The sequence below is a fragment of the Bubalus bubalis genome, chromosome 16 (assembly GCF_019923935.1).
Source record: "Bubalus bubalis isolate 160015118507 breed Murrah chromosome 16, NDDB_SH_1, whole genome shotgun sequence".
Classification (NCBI taxonomy): domain Eukaryota; kingdom Metazoa; phylum Chordata; class Mammalia; order Artiodactyla; family Bovidae; genus Bubalus; species Bubalus bubalis.
The window spans coordinates 393,945-412,260 of NC_059172.1; the positions used below are offsets into that span (position 1 = coordinate 393,945).

Below are 18,316 nucleotides of genomic sequence, written 5' to 3' on the forward strand. Positions count from 1 at the left end.
CCATCACCATCACCACCATCACCATCATCATCACCATCATCACCATCACCACCATCATCACCACCATCACCATCACCACCATCACCACCATCACCATCATCACCACCATCACCACCATCATCACCACCATCACCATCACCACCATCACCATCACCATCACCACCATCACCATCATCATCACCATCATCACCATCACCACCATCACCATCATCACCACCATCACCATCACCACCATCACCATCATCACCACCATCATCACCACCATCACCATCACCATCACCACCATCATATTCTGAGTGTCTGCTCTGCCCCAGGAGTCACATTCCCTCTCCATATTTTCTCGGGATGCACTGACTCAAGTCCTTGCAAATCTCTGTACTACTTGTACCATTTCCCTTGTACAGGCCAACAGCCCTTGGTGTTGGTCCAGTTGTTAAGTGGCTGGATACTCAGCCCTTTGTATCTTTGCACTCTTCTCTAAATCTTAGTTCTATCTTAGACTGAAGAAGGACAGAATTAGGGAGATAACTATTTTTTTAGAATTCCAGGCATTGTCTTGTCTTGATGGAAATTAGGAGAGTGTTCCCTTCATTCTAATACTGCAGAGCTCGGACAGGCGCAGAGTGAAGCATTCAGCCACTGATTTCTTTTGGTGGTAGAGATTTGTGCACCCTCTGATTCCCCCTAATGCTTCTATTGGAACCAGCACTTCCTACTGAGTTCTGTTGATTTTTGTTTCTTGTCTTTCTCATTGGACCACAGGTAAATGTGAATGAGGCTATTCAAAGGGTAAAAACTTTTGCAAACTGACTTTAGGTCCATTTTGGTTTAGAAATCTCAATAAAGGTAGAATGTTACCCATATTATCAGGCAGATTGCTATCGCAAAAAGTTACATCTGCTTAGCAAATTGCACCTGGAGTGGGGAACAATGAGTGATGTATAGACTCCTAGTGGGTGTCATGGCTTCCTGTGCACAGGGTATCCTGAAACCAGAGGCTCTGTTGGCAGAGCCAGAAGCTCAGGCTATGGAGCCATGACCTGGGGCCCCAGCTGTTTCCTAGTGTTGCTCCCAAACTGGGGGTTGGGGGATGGTGGAGAGGGCATAGCGCCTGGACTGTGGGGGGAGAGGGCAGAGACTTTGGGCTGTGGGGGGAGAGTGTAGCCCCTGGACTGTGGGGGAAGAGAGAGTGGAGCCCCTGGACTGTGGAGAGAGCAGGGCCTCTGGACTGTGGAGAGAGTGGAGCCCCTGGACTGTGGGGGGAGCGGAGCCCCTGGATGGTGAGGGGAGAGTGTAGCCCCTGGACTATGGAGAGAGTGTTGCCCCTGGACTGTGGGGGGAGCAGAGCCCCGCCCTTAGTGAGGACACTCAGCGCTGCCGTGCGCTCGCTCTGCCATCCTGAACCCTCCTCGGGGCTGTGGGCCAGGCTTTGTGGGCACTTTGATGCAATTGCACCTCAAACCACCCTCAGCAGGCATTTCCGGCGAGTAACAGATCCAAGTTTTAACTGAGCGAATCAGAGCTGAGAAGTTCCTGAACATCTGAGCCAAGTCTTCACCTGAGATGAAGGAAAACACCCCGCGCCTCTGAGCTGTCCTCACCTGAGCTGAGGAGAGGTGTTCGTACGTTTTCTGCCTTATGCTCTTCATGTGGAGGGTGGCAAACACTGTGGAGGGAAGGGGAGACCGAGCCGGGGTCAGCAGCTGGTGCGGTGCCGCCGCCGCCCGCAGACGCTGCCCGCAGACGCTGCCCGCGACGCCCCAGACGCTGCTGGTGAAGACGTGGCCGCGTGTGTCCACACGGGCTCGAGCAGCAACGCTCAGGCACACTGCGCCTCTGCTCAGCCTTCACCGCGAGTGACCCGGAGGACAAGAAGGGCGGAGTCACCCCGTGTGCTGGTGGATAAAGAGCCGAGCCCGGGGCAGGGCGGCCGGAGACCTCGGGCCTGACTCCCGGTCTCCCGGGCCCAGCGCGGGACGCTCTGTCTCTGCCACTGCGAGGTGAGCGCCGCCACCGCGCCGGGAAGAGCGGGCGGAGGGCAAGGCCCGGGCCAGGCCGGCTAGAGAACCCCGCAGCACCGCTCTCCAGCTCGTTCGCGTGACCCTTCCTCCGTCCTGTGCGCCCACCCATGTTTCCCCCTGTAACTCTCCTGCACGTTTCCTCGTGGCTTTTCCTCCGGACTCTTCGCCCCACGCGCTCCCAGGGAAGGTCTAGGGCAGGACTTTCTCTGGAACCCTGCTCTCTCCCGGAGGTTCGGGCCTGGCCCAGAACAGCGGCAGAGATGCCTCCTCTGCGCCCAGGGGGCGGAGGCCAGCAGGGAGATGTGGGGCCGCGAGGAGGGCCCTGGTTCCTTATGTCGGGGCCGCGGGCGTCTGGACACGGCCTGGCCCGGGAAATGGGGCAACGGAGCCTCAGACAGACCCTCAGACTCAGCGGGCGGTGGAGGCGGGCAAAGCCGCCGTGCATACCTGTCGGTGTGTGCCCCTTCAGGAGTCCCTGGCCCGTGTCCGCCGTCATGAGCATCGTCTTGATCCCTCTGCTCAGCAGTGCCTGAGGGACAGTCGGGAAGATGAACTGTGGTCCACGGCCCTGGGGCGCGCGTCCCAAGGAGAAGGCGAGGGTCGGGGCACCAGAATGAGCTGAGGGGCGGGAAGGAGGCCTCACCACCCCCACTCCTATTGCTGGTAAGCTGTTCAATGAGAACAGCCAAAAGGGACTTAAATGCAACCATCAGCAATGACCTGGAATGGACACCAACCACATTCCAAAGACAAGAATTTTCATAATGGATTAAGGAAAACAAATTCTTCTAATTATATAGAGTATGTACCTGAAGTACGTGGATACAGAAAAATCAAAGATGAAAGGGTGGGAAAGCCTGTACTATACAAACACCAACCAAAAAAGATCTGTGATATCCACAGAAGGAAAAATTATTGTGAGTCACTCTGTGCTTACGTCAGAGTCATGCAGGTGTCCCAGGCCCCTGTCTGGGGGGAAAGCGTGGAAACACCAGCTGCACTTCCGTCGCCTCATCCAGCGCGGAAGAGCAGCACGATAGTGTGCGACTGCAACCGAGGCATTCTCTGATTTCTCTTTGGTTTTCAAAAACTAAAACTCTGTTCTGTTCGGAAGTCAACACTACAAACTCTTTAGAATAAATAACTTTTCTCTGTCCTATATGTTGAAAAAAAAAAAAAAGACAAAGGGAAGCCCCCAGCTGGGCACAGCATTGATTCATGAACTTCAAGGGCGCAGATTTACAGAGTACTCAGTGTAAGACTTTGACACTTGAAAGTTCTTCATCCGTTGCTAACAAACACTGCATCCCGAACAGTACCTTGCGAGCTTAGCTGCTCAGGATGTTTGCTCCATGAATCAGCAAAGTGAGAAAAGTATGTAAAGACGAAGAAAAATGATGGGGCACTTACGTTTTTAATATACGGCATGTATCTTTTATCCAGATTATAGGAACCGTACTCATTCTCCATCTGCACGGCAATAATGGGGCCCTCTTCTTGGAACTGGGGGTCAAGGAGACGAGAGTCTGAGGATGAGTCAGCCGGTGGGGAAAGGCTGGACTGACTTTCTCAATTCGTTGCTGCACACGCATGTTCAGAATGGCATAGAAAATAACCCGCTCCTAAACTCGGCCCCGGGGACATGGCGGTGGGGGCAGTCTCCGTCACTGTCAGCAGCCGCCTCGTGGAGTCAAAGCCTCCAGCACCCTGCATTCCCCAGTGCCCCCAGGGAGCAGTGCCCGCCGACTCCCCTAGCCCAACACCTTAAGCACAGGCTTAGGCCTCCGCCCAGCCTTCCTCCGGGGCACCAGGGAAGCAGGGGTGCGGCCCTCTCCCACACGGGCACGCGTCACCTCCCCTCAGGGACCCGCTCTGCTTCCGTCCCTGCACCCCGTCTTCACTTGCCCGGTCACCACCACAGGGTCCCATACCCCCCTCCCGCACGGTCTCCCTTCATGGGCAAACAGCGCAGCAGCTCTGCACGCCCCACGGCAGCCCACTGCTCGTGACCCTGTCCTCTACTGTGGTCTCGCGGCCGCCCTTTGCATTCCACCCTGACCTGCTCTTTGCTAAATGCATGCAATGCCTTTTCATCCTAGTCCGATTTCTCTCCACCGACAGTCTCTCCTCCTCTGGGAAGCCCTCCCTCCTGTAGCAGCCCTCCTGGATTCTGCACGCGCCAGTCTCCTCGAGCTCCTCGAGGAGCTCCTCCTGGATTCTGCACTCGCCAGCCTCCTCGAGCTCCTCTCCCCCTGCCGCCTCTTCCCCAGTCCCAGGATCGTGTGGGATGGCCTCCCTTCTGCCCTCTCAGTTAAGCCCTCACGCCCAGCCTCCTCCTCCCGCTTCCCCGCGGACCCCCTTCTGCGCTGTTCACAGGCTCGGTCAGCCCTGTCTTTGCAGCTCTCGCCAGCCCGGCAGTCGTGTTTTCTCTCTGCCACTCGCACCTGCCAAGTCCTACCCTAGTCAGTTTCATACACTCAGCTCTGCCCTTTGCAATCTGCCCTTGGAGACATGTGGCCGCCAGAAGGTCTCCTCCTGGCACGCAAGACTAAGAAAAAGAGTTGCACCCTCAGAATTAGACAACACACCAACAATGAAAGGAAGAAGCCAGATAGCTCCCAGGACCGTGTGCCAGTGGGTGGAAGCGTCTACACACCAACGCCTGTGCCTGTGGCCCGGGAGGACCTGGGCAGGGAGAGCTGAACCGGGACAGACTCGGCAAGCAGAGCGCAACCAGCTGCACTAGAGCTGAGTGGGCAGAAAAGAGCCTAAAAGTTTCCCAAACCTGTGTGCTTCCCGGGGGCTCAGTGGTAAAGAGTCTGCCTGCCAGTGCAAGAGACGTGGATTCGATCCCTGGGTTGGGAGGATCCCCTGCAGTAGGAAATGGCAACCCACCCTAATGTTCTTGCCTGGAAGAGCCCATGAATAGAGGCGCCCGGTGGGCTGCGATCAACAGGATTGCAAGCGATCGGACATGACTCAGTGACGGAGCAGCACACACAGGAACAAAGCCGCGATACTGGGAGTTGCCCGGCAGCCTATCGGTTAGGATTCCAGGCTTTCCTTACTGTGGCCCAGGTTCTACCCCTTGGTTCCCCTTGGTGGGGAACCAAGACCCCATAAGCTGTGTGGCACAGCAAAAAATAAGTAAAAACTTTTTAGGTGGCTTCCCTGGTGGCTCAAAGGGTAAGACCCCCAACTTCTGCGGCTCCGGGTTTTGTGCTCACCAGGCAACCTTCTGATTACTGATTTTGTCTTGCAAGCGCTCCAAGATGGGGAATGTCCTGATCTGGGGTGCTGAGAGTGTGCTAATTTGTGCTAGAACTTTCTTTGATGATGAAAATGTTCTCTGTTCTCACCGTCCAATGTGGTAGTGACCATCCACAGGCGGCTGCCTAGCACTTGAACTGTGTATGGTGTGAATAAAGAACTAAATTCTTTATTTAGTTTTAATAGATTTTAACTGAAATAGCCACTGGTGGCCGAGGCTACCACCCTGCCCAGCACAGCTCCAGGGCCGCAAAGGACCGCCCCTGCGTCTCCGTCCCCAGCTGCACACGGACTGGCCCTGCAGCCACGGGCACCTCGTCTGCTGGCCCTGGGGCACACTCAGAGTCAGAAGCCAGCTCTGCCCCGAGAAGACCCACACCACCTGAAGCCTTGCTGGCCATTTCCAGGCCTGTCACTACCCCTACAGTAGCATCCCTTTCCAGGGATTGCTGTGACGATAAAATACGCTCCGTAAACACCAAATGCACGTGTGCCAAGTCACTTCAGTCGTGTCTGACTCTTTGTGACCCCATGGACTGTAGCCCGCCAGGCTCCTCTGTCCAGGGGATTCTCCAGGCAAGAAGACTGGAGTGGGTTGCCATTTCCTCCTCCAGGGATCAAATCCAAGTCTCCTATGGCTTCTGCATTGCATGGGGATTCTTTACCACTCAGCCACCAGGGAAGCCCAATATAAAGCTCATACCTAATAGATACCTTTTGTTCCTTCCCTCTGCTCATTTGCTACCTACTTATACAGGCCTTCATGTAGTTTCCAAACCTTGCAGCAATACGGTGGCACACTATGTCTACTGAAATAATGAATGTGTATGACACCATGGTTTTGTTGCAGAGGGAGAGATATTAAAAAAAAAAAAAACCAAACTGCAGTTTCTACAAAATCACTGACCTAAGGTCATCTGCATTATCTATCACTTGTTAAAGACTGACACGTAGCTATCTTTAGCAGGTAAGTTAAGACATTCTAGGGCTGTCATTAAATTCCCATTTGTGGTGTTGGAGAGCAAACAAATAATGCAGAAGACATAAAAATATACAGAGCATGGTTCCCAGCATCCTGCCAGGAAACGGCATCCCAGTAAGACAGTAGGTGAGGAACAGGCATAAAAGGAGAAGAAGCATATTTCTTAAATAAGGAACTGGAATTAGCTGCTATACATGCTTCCTGCTTATGAGTGAAAGAAAGTAGGCTGAGCCCTGCCCAGGAAGGCAATTCAGGCAAGTACTTCCCTTGGTCACAGAGATGGGGAATCAGGTTTTACCTGGAATCCTCTAATCCTGGGAATCAGGTCATCAAAATAGTGATTCACTGCTGCTGTGAAGCCCTTGTGAGTTGTTCTCAGCTTCATATGAGAATCCTTGAGTAACCAGCTAGGAGGGAGAAGGCGAGACTCAGCCTTGGGATGGGAGACAGCATTCAGAAACGTTCACGCATCTGAGGCTGGAGAACGTGAACAGCCCAGATTCACGTGGCCAGACTGGAGCAGCACAGAGGTGCTAACCCATCTCTAAGAAAAAGTCATCTGTGTCCTGTCCCACACATCTCAACACCTCAACTGCCACCTCTGGCCCCCAAATGCAACTGAGGCTTGTAGACGTGGAAGCAACCAGGGAAGAGTTGCTGAGCTGCAGCCCACAGGCCAGGTCAGAGCTGCTGAGTGTTCCTGTCAATAAAGTTTTATTGGCACGTGGCCCACCCTTCACTTACACATCATCACAGCTGTGCTCCTGAGGCAGCGGCAGAGATGAACTTCACAACAGACACTGTCTGTGCTCCCTGAAAGCTGAAAATATTGATCATCTGGCCTTTTTCAAAAAAAAAAAGCTCTCCAAACCTTAGTCTGGTATGAGATTTTTTATAAAAATGTTTCAGAGTTTTTTAAAAAATGTTTTTAATGGAATATTATTTGGTCATTTAAAAAATGAGGAATTGGTTCATGTTAAAGCGTGTATAGACTTTGACAACATTATGCCAAGGGAGGGGCTTCCCTAGCAGCCCAGTGGTTAGGGCTCTGTGCTGGGCTCAGTCACTAAAATCCCATAAGCTGCATGGCACAGCAGGGAAAAAAAACTTATGCCAAGAGAAAGAAACCAGGCACAAAAGTCACATAAGGTATAATTCCACTTATATGAAGTATGTAGACTAGGCAAATCCACAGAAACTGAAAGGAAAGGAACGGTTGCCAGGGGCTAGGGCTGAGCAGGATGGGGGTGACCGGGCAAGGGCTTTCTCTCCGAGTGGCAAAAAGCGTTCGGGAACAAGATAGTGGTGACGGTTGTTCAACACTTTGACACACTCGATTGCCACAAAATTGCGTAGTTCTAAATGGTAAATTTCATATAATGTACATTGTACTACCATTTAAACATGATGAGAAAAAAGACCCTCTTTGAAAAGAGTTCATCCAATTGTGCCATTATGAGTATTATCACAAAAGTTAGAGCTTATAAAGACACGGCTTACACGACACTGATCAGCCAGTAGCTTTCATTAAGGAAAAGAAGGATTCTACCTCTGCACCACAAGGATGAGATGGAGAGTTATAAAAAACAAACAAACAAAGACTGTATCATTCCCGGTATTTTAAAGTGCATTTTCTAGGTCCTGAAACGGGGAAGGGGCGAGAGGCATGGATCTAGGAAATCTAGAAAACCTAGGAAACTAAGCAAAACCCTCTGCTCCGACTTGCTGGCGAACAGGCTTGGGGCGCGCGCATGGCTCACCTGGGCAAGCCTCCGAGGTCCAAGTCGCTCCCGATGTAGGGGCCGACACACAGGATGACCCACAGGTCCACCTCTGACGCCAAGGAAATGAAAGCGCTGAGGAGGGAGCGACAGTGGCGGTCACCAAGAGCGGGGCCTGGAACCGCCGCCCCGTGTCTCCCCGAGGCCTCTTCTCCTGCCGTTAGGACAGGTGGAACCAACTCCCAGCCTGCTCACAGAAGTCCCTGCCGGAGACAGAACCCTGGGACGGGGCCTTCTTCCACACAAAGGCCTCAGTCCAGAGGCCCCAAGGGCAGCTCGCAGGAATTCCGGCCAGACGCTGGCTGCCCCCTGGACCAGCGCTGAGCCTCCTGTCCCCACGAGGGCATCACCAGGACCCGCCCTCGCGAACCACGCTGGCTCCTCCCTTATCTCCCACTTTCAGTCTGCCTCTAATCAGGTTTATTCCTTGCAATTAATATTTCTGAACGTGAGATTCCTCTTAATTTTCACCGCTACCACCCTGCGTAAAGAACTCGCATCCACCTGAGTTATTCCAACTGCTTCCTCCCTCCCTCCTTCCCGCCTCTCTTCCGATGCCGCTCCAGGCACTGTCGCAGAACAGAATCATGCACGACGAACACGGCAGTAATGTGTACCGAGTATCAGCATCAGCACTCAATACACTCAGCTCTGCAAGTGTATTATTTTCTTTGTCAATTCTATCACATAGGTATCAATATCACCTCCATTTTACAGATAAGAAAATAGGCACTTAAGGAGTCAGAGGTCACATTCTTGGGAAACTGGAAGAGTTCAAAGACAATCCGCGTCCAGAAAAGAAACCTTAACTATGTTATTCTGCCTCTTAAAAATACCACCAGCGTGCAAACATGAACTTCCTGAATTTCCCGACTTAAAATTCTCCCAGTGACTTACTTCATAGCCCCTTCGGAACAGATTTCAAATTTTGCAGCACAGCACACAAAACGGGCCAAGATAAGCTTGACTATCTCCCCAGATCTATTTTCTGACGTTTCCTCGACTCAGAACCAGCAGGAGAGTCAGATGGCGTTACTGCCGTTCCAGGAAAATATGAAGTTAGTCCCAGGGCCCGCTCCTTTCCTCCCTGGCACGCGCTCACCTACGCATCCTGCCGCCTTGCATTGAGCCGGGCTGATCCCAAGCCACCAGGACAGAAGCAGAAGCGAGTGATCCTGCTGCCAGAACCCCCCTCCGCCTGCTTCCCGCTGCGGGTGCGGTGCGGGCGGGCCCGGTGCGGGCGGCAGGGCGCCGTGGCTTGAAAGCTAGGCGCTGGAGACGTTTAAGCTATGAAAGGGAAAGACCCAGAAGCCCTGGTTCTCTCTTGGAAGAGCAAGGCACACTCCCTGTGAATATCTATTTTAAACCTTCCCTAATGAAAACAGATCTTTATTGACAGATGATGTCGGGGTTCCCTCGCTGCAGCAGGAACGTCAGTCTAACTCATGTCATGTCCTCCCGCACCTCTGACTGCTCCGATTGTGGCCTTGCTGCACCTTATGCCTGAAATCACGCCCGACCCTCTAACAAACTCCTGCTCAGGGTCTTAATGTACTAGAGCTATCCCTCTGCTGTTACCAGCTCTGGGCTATTCCCCTAGTTTGGGTTACGAGTCCTCAGCTGCTATTTGCCTCCCTCTAATGTCTGAGGAGGTCTTACAAATAGCTATGAAAAGAAGAGAAGCGAAAAGCAAAGGAGAAAAGGAAAGATATAAGCATCTGAATGCAGAGTTCCAAAGAATAGCAAGAAGAGATAAGAAAGCCTTCTCAGCGATCAATGCAAAGAAATAGAGGAAAACAACAGAATGGGAAAGACGAGAGATCTCTTCAAGAAAATCAGAGATACCAAGGGAACATTTCATGCAAAGATGGGCTCGATAAAGGTCAGAAATGGTATGGACCTAACGGAAGCAGAAGATATCAAGAAGAGGTGGCAAGAATACACAGATCTGTACAAAAAAGAGCTTCATGACTCAGATAATCACGATGGTGTGATCACTCACCTAGAGCCAGACATCCTGGAATGTGAAGTCAAGTGGGCCTTAGAAAGCATCATTATGAACAAAGCTAGCGGAGATGATAGAATTCCAGTTGAGCTATTTCAAATCCTAAAAGATGATGCTGTGAAAGTGCTGCACTCAATATGCCAGCAAATTTGGAAAACTCAGCAGTGGCCATAGGACTGGAAAAGGTCAGTTTTCATTCCAATCCTAAAGAAAGGCAATCCCAGGAATGCTCAAACTACCACACAATTACACTCATCTCACACGCTAGTAAAGTAATGCTTAAAATTCTCCAAGCCAGGCTTCAGCAATATGTGAACCGTGAACTTCCAGATGTTCAAGCTGGTTTTAGAAAAGGCAGAGGAACCAGAGATCAAATTGCCGACATCCACTGAATCATCGAAAAAGCAAGAGAGTTCCAGAAAAACAGCTATTTCTGCTTTCTTGACTATGCCAAAGCCTTTGACTGTGTGGATCACAATAAACTGTGGAAAATTCTGAGACAGATGGGCATACCAGACCACCTGACCTGCCTCTTGAGAAACCTATATGCAGGTCAGGAAGCAGCAGTTAGAACTGGACATGGAACAACAGACTGGTTCTAAATAGGAAAAGGAGTACGTCAAGGCTGTATATTGTCACCCTGCTTATTTAACTTATATGCAGAGTACATCATGAGAAACGCTGGGTTGGATGAAGCACAAACTGGAATCAAGATTGCTGGGAGACATATCAGTAACCTCAGATATGCAGATGATACCACCCTTATGGCAGAAAGTGAAGAGGAACTAAAAAGCCTCTTGATGAAAGTGAAAGAGGAGAGTGAAAAAGTTGGCTTAAATCTCAACATTCAGAAAACTAAGATTATGGCATCTGGTCCCATCACTTCACGGGAAATAGATGGAGAAACAGTGGAAATAGTGTCAGACTTTATTTTTTTGGGCTCCATAATCATTGCAGATGGTGACCGAAGGCATGAAATTAAAAGACGCTTACTCCTTGGAAGAAAAGTTGTGACCAACCTAGATAGCATATTCAAAAGCAGAGACATTACTTTGCCAACAAAGGTCTGTCTGGTCAAGGCTATGGTTTTTCCAGTGGTCATGTATGGATGTGAGAGTTGGACTATAAATAAAGCTAAGTGCTGAAGAGCTGATGCTTGTGAACTGTGGTGTTGGAGAAGACTCTTGAGAGTCCCTTGGATGGCAAGGAGATCCCACCAGTCCATCCTAAAGGAGATCAGTCCTGGGTGTTCATTGGAAGGACTGATGCTAAAGCTGAAACTCCAGTACTTTGGCCACTTCATGAGAAGAGTTGACTCACTGGAAAAGACTCTGATGCTGGGAGGGATTGGAGGCAGGAGGAGAAGGGGACGACAGAGGATGAGATGGTAGGATGGCATCACTGACTCAATGGACGTGAATCTGAGTGAACTCTGGGAGTTGGTGATGAATAGGGAGGTCTGGCGTGCTGCGATTCATGGGGTCGCCAAGAGTCGGACACGACTGAGCAACTGAGCTGAGCTGCCTGATAGACAGTCTCCTTCCACAGCACATAGTCTGTGTGTCTCCAGCGTCAAAGACAGCTATGAACACAGCGGGTGGGAGATACGTGGTTTTGAACAATTACTCTTACTGTCTTACGTCTCAAAACTCCTACAAACTATAGTTCAGAAATTTCCTCTTATAAGTGGAACAGCGGGGTCCCCGCGGTAGATTAGAGCTGCAGGGATGCTCTGCGAGCCACACGTGGGGGAAATGCACAGCGGACACTGAGGTCTGGCTCCACCCCTGACGACAGCCTCCCTGCTCAAGGGGCTGCCATCTGGGGGATGGAATGATCAGAGCTTCTGGGGGATGCTCAAAGGGAAAGCAAGGTGACTCTTGCTTCATCTGACCCTACAGAGTCAAACTTCTGTCTCTGAGCCAGAGAAACAGCAACTTAAAGAGGAAACATACATCAAATCCAGGTTTCCACTATAGTGAAACTGGCCTCTTCTTGGTTCATGGAGGTTCCAAGGAACATGCCTGAAACAGAAAAAAAAGAGAAATGTAAAAACTTTGTATTTTACTATTATTTAATATTAGATTATACAATATTATTTAAATGAATACAAAATGAAATCCAGCAACCAATAATACAGCATTCACAATACCCAGTATATCCATTTAAAGTTAACTAGGTGTGCCAAACTCACTCTCCAGAACAAACAAACAAAGGAATCCAGAAAAAAAAAAATTGAGCAACAGACATAAAGCCAGAAATGACATATAGGTTGAAACTGGCAAAAAAAATATTAAAAAGGTATAACAAACATATACCATATCTTTAATAAGTAAATAAAAGCATGACCATAATGAAGAAAATGGAAGATATAAAAAGGATTCCAAAGAACTTCTAAATTTTAAAAAATATAATATCTGAAATCAAAAATACTCTAGATGCAATGAAGAGCAGGAAATTAAAAATATACCACTGATACTAACAACAGAACAGAAATAGGAATAGAATCCTAGGATGTTTTAAGATAGAGCAAAAGAAATTACCCAAACTGGAAAACAGGAAAAAACACTAAACGTTAAAATGAACAAAACATCAGTAATATGTGGGATCTTATCAAGAAGTCCAAGTCCCACGGGAAAAGGGGAGATAAAATTATTGGAAGAAATAGGAAGTTTTACCAAATTTTGGTAAATTGATGGAAACTATAAACCTACAGTCCCAAGAATTTCAGTGAACCACAAGTTGGAGGGCGGGGGGATCGACACCGTAATGCATCAGAAGCAAATAGCTGAAAAGCAACGACAAAGAAAAAGTCTTAAAAGCAACCAGAGAGAGGAAAACAAGAGATTACACAAATAATTTTTTAAAAAATATAAGAACTACAGAAGACTTGTCATCAGATAATGTGTAAGTCAGATGGTAACAAGGAAACATATTTAAAGTGCTGAAAATGAAGCACCAAACAACAAAAAAATCAGTCTAAAATGCTATACCCAGTGACATTATCCCTCAAAATTTAAGATGAAAGAGAAATATTCTTCAAAGAAATGAAATCTAAGATAATTCATGATCAGCTGACTTGGGGAAGTCTCTCAGCAGAAAGAAATGACACCCGGTAAGAAAAGTCATCTGTACAAAGGAATGAAGAGTATCAAAAAGAGGTAAACATACGGATAAATGAAAAAGATACTTTTGTCACCTTAAATTTATCTCAAGTATAAATAGATGTTCAAACCAGGAAAAGAATGTATCACGAATTTCATAGTTTGTAACAGTAAGACGCGTGACACGGCACGGCACAAAGAAGGTGAGATGTAGATATATGAGGGTAAGATTCTGTGGGACCAGTGTGTTATTGTTTGAAAAGAGGACAAGTTAGAATTTAGGTAAAGAACTTTCTATAAGAACTTAGGGAACAAATCCAAGATCCTTAAAAAAATGATTCAATATCTCACTTTTAACAGTGGACACATCATCCAGACAGAAAATCAATAAGGAAAACTAGACCCGAACTACACATGAGACCATGTGGTTTTTGATGGAATTACACACAGTGATGGGGATGAACAAGCTAAAATATGGCGGATCATGGAGGACTCTCACAAACAAGATCTTGAGCAGAAGATCAGACACAAGAGTAAAGGCTGTACGACTCCAGGTGCATGAAGTTCAAAAGAGGCCAAAGTGATGTATGTGTTGTAACACAAGGTCCGCCACTGCTCTGCTGGGCGGTCCTGACCGCAGGCGATGGGAAAGCTTCTGAGGCCTGACATGGCCAGGCTACAGGGGCATGTTCATGTGACCGAGCTCAGGGAGCGCAGCGCTTATGCATTGGACACATGCCAAACTTCAATAAAGTGCGGCTGTGAAAGTGAAGACAGCGATGAAGCCAGGCTTCAGCAGGACGTGGACCGTGAACTTCCAGATGTTCAAGCTGGATTTAGAAATGGCAGAGGAACCAGAGACCAAATTGCCAACATCTGCTGGATCATCAAAACAGCAAGAGACTTCCAAAAAAACATCTACTGCTTTATTGACTCCGCCACAGTCTTTGACTGTATGGATCACAACAAACTGTGGAAAATTCTTCCAGGAGGAGGCAGGAGGAGAAGGGGACAACAGAGGACGAGATGGTTGGATGGCATCACTGACTCGATGGACATGAGTTTGGGTAAACTCCGGGAGTTGGTGATGGGCAGGGAGACCTGGTGTGCTGCAGTTCATGGGGTCGCAAAGAGCCGGACACGACTGAGTGACTGAACTGAACATTACCAGTGAGGGTGTGCTAGGTAACTTGGACCAAACATTCTGCACCCTGTGCCCCCCACCCCAACAACACCTGACTGCTGAGCTTGCATCAGGGCTCACCACCCCTCCCCCAACACCTGCTATCCTCGGGCTGCAGTCTCACCATTCTAGCTCTGGGGTTCCAGTTCGCCAACTGCAGATCCTGGGATTTCTCATTGCACACCCACATACACCGCCCACACCCCCGCTCCACCCGCTGGCCCTGCTTCTCTGAGAAGGCTCCTAACACAGCTGATGACATTCATTCAGAGCAGATGGCCAGGGCTGAAGCTGGCTGCCGGAGCCGGGGTTGGTAGCAGCACTCTCTGTGAGTGAGGGCTCAGCGGAGGCTCTGTACTGATGAGCTTGAGAGTCAAAACCTGCAGGAGCCCCAGGGTTCCCGCTGTGCAGGTCTAAGACAAATCCCTCTCACTTCCCACGGGGTTAGGGGAGAGTGGGTGTTCTAAAGCATGTCCAGGCTCTTCTGTCCTTGACAAATGCCCGCCCTCAGCCGAGAGTACCGTTGCCAGAGCTGCAGGGGACGCTCCCGAGACGACCACCAGGAGGAAGAGAAGCACGCAGAGCCGGCCTTGCGCGGTCAGCTTGGGGCAGAGACCCACCGAGGCCGACGGCACTCGGCCTCCGCCCTCCCCTCGCAGCGCGTCTACAGGCTCCCATAGACAGAAGGGGTTCCAGCCAGAGGCACTCTAGGATTCAGGCCCTGCTTAGGGGGAATCTCCAGGGAAAGCCAAAGGTGGTGGGGAGACAGCAGCAAGGACGCAAGAGTTCTGCTGAAACCAGGTACAGCAGCAGCCCCGCATGCCAGACAGACGTAACGGCTCACACACAGGCCTGCTGTGCCAGGCCCTCTCGCCCGCGCCAGCGTGCCTGGCTTTTGACAGAAAGCTGTAAGACTGGCAGAAACAAAGACCACCGCTAAGGAGGCAAAGCAGATGAGAACCAGGCTTCGACATGGGAGACACCGTGGAATTACCAGACCAGGAACTTAAAACAACTCTGCCTCAGGTGCCAAAGGAGGAAGTGGACAGCGGGCACGGTGGGCAACATGAGCAGAGACGGAAACGGAGAATAACAAGGAAGCAGTGGCACACAAGGGGCTAGCGCCCGGATGGGCTCGGCTGTCGCAGAGCTACGGGAAGAAGGCGTGAGCACGAGACAGGGCAGGAACACCCTGAAACGGAACTGCAAAGAGGGAGGAACACGGGAGGAAGGAGGAGTGCCGGGAGCCGGCGAGAGACATTCCACTCGTGACAAAGGTCATGAGGAAGGGGGCTCGGCATACGCAAAGGCGGGATCGAGCCTCGGGAGTGCCCCCGGATATTCTCGAGCATCTACCCCCCAAAAACCAGAGTCTGCCTACTTTATTGCTTTGTGCTCTCACCTCTGACTTTACTGGGGGCTGTCCCCCACCACCATCTCGCTCTCTCTGTCAAAGAGTTAACTTACAGCTCCAATTAATAAAGTTCCTGGGCAATTAGGAGTGTTTAAATCCAAACCCCTCAGATGGCTCTCTAACTCGCCTGACAAGTTTACCCGGACACCTACAGCTATGCATACGATTGTTTACAGTCTCCCAGCCTCCAGAGGCACGGGAAGCTTAAGATATTCAAATAGCTTAGAGCCTCTCAGAGAATTAGAAACTGTCAGAATAAAACTAGTAAAAGATTTCATTGATGAGCCAATGTTTGTTGCCAAGTTTTCACATCCCCTGAATTGTATCCTTGAATGTGCATTAATTAATATAGTTGGTATGTAGAAAAAATAAGTAGTGGCCTTGGTGTTAGTAACTTTAGACCCTTAAGGTAGTAAATTCTTTCCTTTGTAAACCATTACACATCCACCCTATAGGAACGTAATCTTATCTTCGGAAGATGGCGCCAAACCTTAAAATAATTACTCTTAGAGAAAATAAGTCTTTGTTGATAAGTCCTTGTCAAGAGTCATAAAATGTTAATAGGCCTCTGGCCAGAAGATGATGTAAATCACCTAAACCATTTGTATACGATAAATCTGCAGGAAAGAAACCCTGGTTTTTGATAAGCATCAAAGACTGCTGATTTTGCATCCCCTATTATCCTCTATGTGTAACTTAGGGTATAAAAGCCCCTGTTGAAAATAAAGCTATGGGCCTTGCTCACCAACGCTTGGTCTCCCCATGTCATTCTTCCCTTTAACTTCCAGCTGAGTGTCCATCTGGAGCGTGGATATCCTCTGCGACCATTTATTTGCCTGGGCTTCTAAGACCCACTCGAGAAGGTGTCTAAGGTGGGGCACCTTCCGCTATTCGAGAAGGCGCCTGCGGCCTCCGTGGTCAGAGCTAACCTGGTGTCACGGGTTATATTGATTTTCCGCGTAAACCAAGCCACTCAGCTTCTTTTCTCCACTGAATTTTCCTACTGAGCTATCCTCATTCTATTACTCTTTATTATCTCTAATTAACATTTGAATAGGTCGCCTAGCCGTCTCTCCTTCGAATACCCTGGATCAGCCGGGGCTGGACCCCGGCAGAGGAGAGTATCCGAGTCCTGTGGGACAGCACCGGTGTGACAGAAGCACCAGAGGAGCTTCCAGGGAGAAAGGAAAGAAGAAACAGCCTAAGAAGTAACATTCCAACAACTCCCCAAGGGAAGCTGCTGCTGCTGCTGCTAAGTCGCTTCAGTCGTGTCCGACTCTGTGCGACCCCAGAGACGGCAACCCACCAGGCTCCGCTGTCCCTGGGATTCTCCAGGCAAGAACACTGGAGTGGGTTGCCATTTCCTTCTCCAGTGCATGAACGTGAAAAGTGAACGTGAAGTCGCTCAGTCGTCTCCGACTCTTAGCGACCCCATGGAAGGGCAGTTGTCAAACCACAGATCCAGGAAGCTCGGTGAACACAAAGCAGGGCAAACACATTTAGAGACCTGTATGAAGGCATCATAAACCACAAATGCTGGGATGGTACGAGAAGGAGTGGTTGTCAGTGTCTGTCGCACAGAGTGAGAAAGTCAAGAGAGAAAAATCAGTATGGTCTATTAACACACACATATGGAATCTAGAAAACTGTAACTGCGGGGCAGGAACAGAGACACAGATGGTAGAAGGGCCTCATGGGCACGGGCTGCATGGGGGGAAGGAGAGGGTGGGACGGACTGAGAGGCTGGAACTGACATACTACAGTGAAGAGAGTGAAAGTGTTAGTCGCTCAGTCGAGACCCCGTGGACTGTAGCCCGCCAGGCTCCTCCGTCCATGGAATTCTCTAGGTGAGAATACTGGAGGGGGTTGCCATTTCCTTCTCCAGGGGATCTTCCTGACCCAGGGATGGAACCCAGGTCTCCCACATTGCAGGGAGATACTTTACCATCCGAGCCACAAGAGAAACCCCAATATATACATGACTATGTGTTAAACAGAGAGCTAGTGGGAAGCTGCGGTATAGCACAGGGAGCTCAGCTTGGGGCTTTGTGATGACTGAGAGGCTGAGATGGAGGGTGGGAGGGAGGCTCAGGAGGGAGGGATAAGTGTATACATATAGCTGATTCATGCTGCTGTACAGCAAAAACTGACACAACATCGTAAAGCAAATATAACGGGGGACGGAGGGAGAGGGATGAACTGGGACTTTGGGGTTAGTAGATGCAAACTATCACATTTAGAATAGATAAAAATAAGGTCGTGCTCAATAGCACAGGGCAACCCTGGTAGCTCAGTTGGTAAAGAATCTGCCTGCAATGCAGGAGACCCCAGTTTGATTCCTGGGTCGGGAAGATCCCCTGGAGAAGGGATAGGCTACCCACTCCAGTGTTCTTGGGCTTCCCTTGTGGCTCAGCTGGTAAAGAATCTGCCTGCAATGTGGGAGACCTGGGTTTGATCCCTGGGTTGGGAAGATCCCCTGGAGAACGGACAGGCTGCCTGCTCCAGGATTCTGGCCTGGAGAATTCCACGGACAGTCCATGGGGTCACAAAGGGTCG

General features: G+C 49.8%; 1 protein-coding gene across 2 annotated transcripts in view; it reads right to left on the bottom strand.

The window, feature by feature from the left end:
• The window catches only part of LOC102396320 (beta-galactosidase-1-like protein 2), a 34,369-nt gene that overhangs the window by 13,017 nt on the left and 3,036 nt on the right, over window positions 1–18,316 (bottom strand). For both annotated transcript variants that reach the window (XM_006068479.4, XM_044929044.2), the window contains exons 4-9: window positions 12,015–12,083; window positions 8,034–8,129; window positions 6,572–6,680; window positions 3,432–3,524; window positions 2,469–2,550; window positions 1,602–1,666 (exon numbers count right to left, since the gene is read on the bottom strand). In XM_006068479.4, coding sequence (XP_006068541.3) covers window positions 1,602–1,666; window positions 2,469–2,550; window positions 3,432–3,524; window positions 6,572–6,680; window positions 8,034–8,129; window positions 12,015–12,083 — 514 coding nt within the window. The remainder of the gene's footprint in view (window positions 1–1,601; window positions 1,667–2,468; window positions 2,551–3,431; window positions 3,525–6,571; window positions 6,681–8,033; window positions 8,130–12,014; window positions 12,084–18,316) is intronic.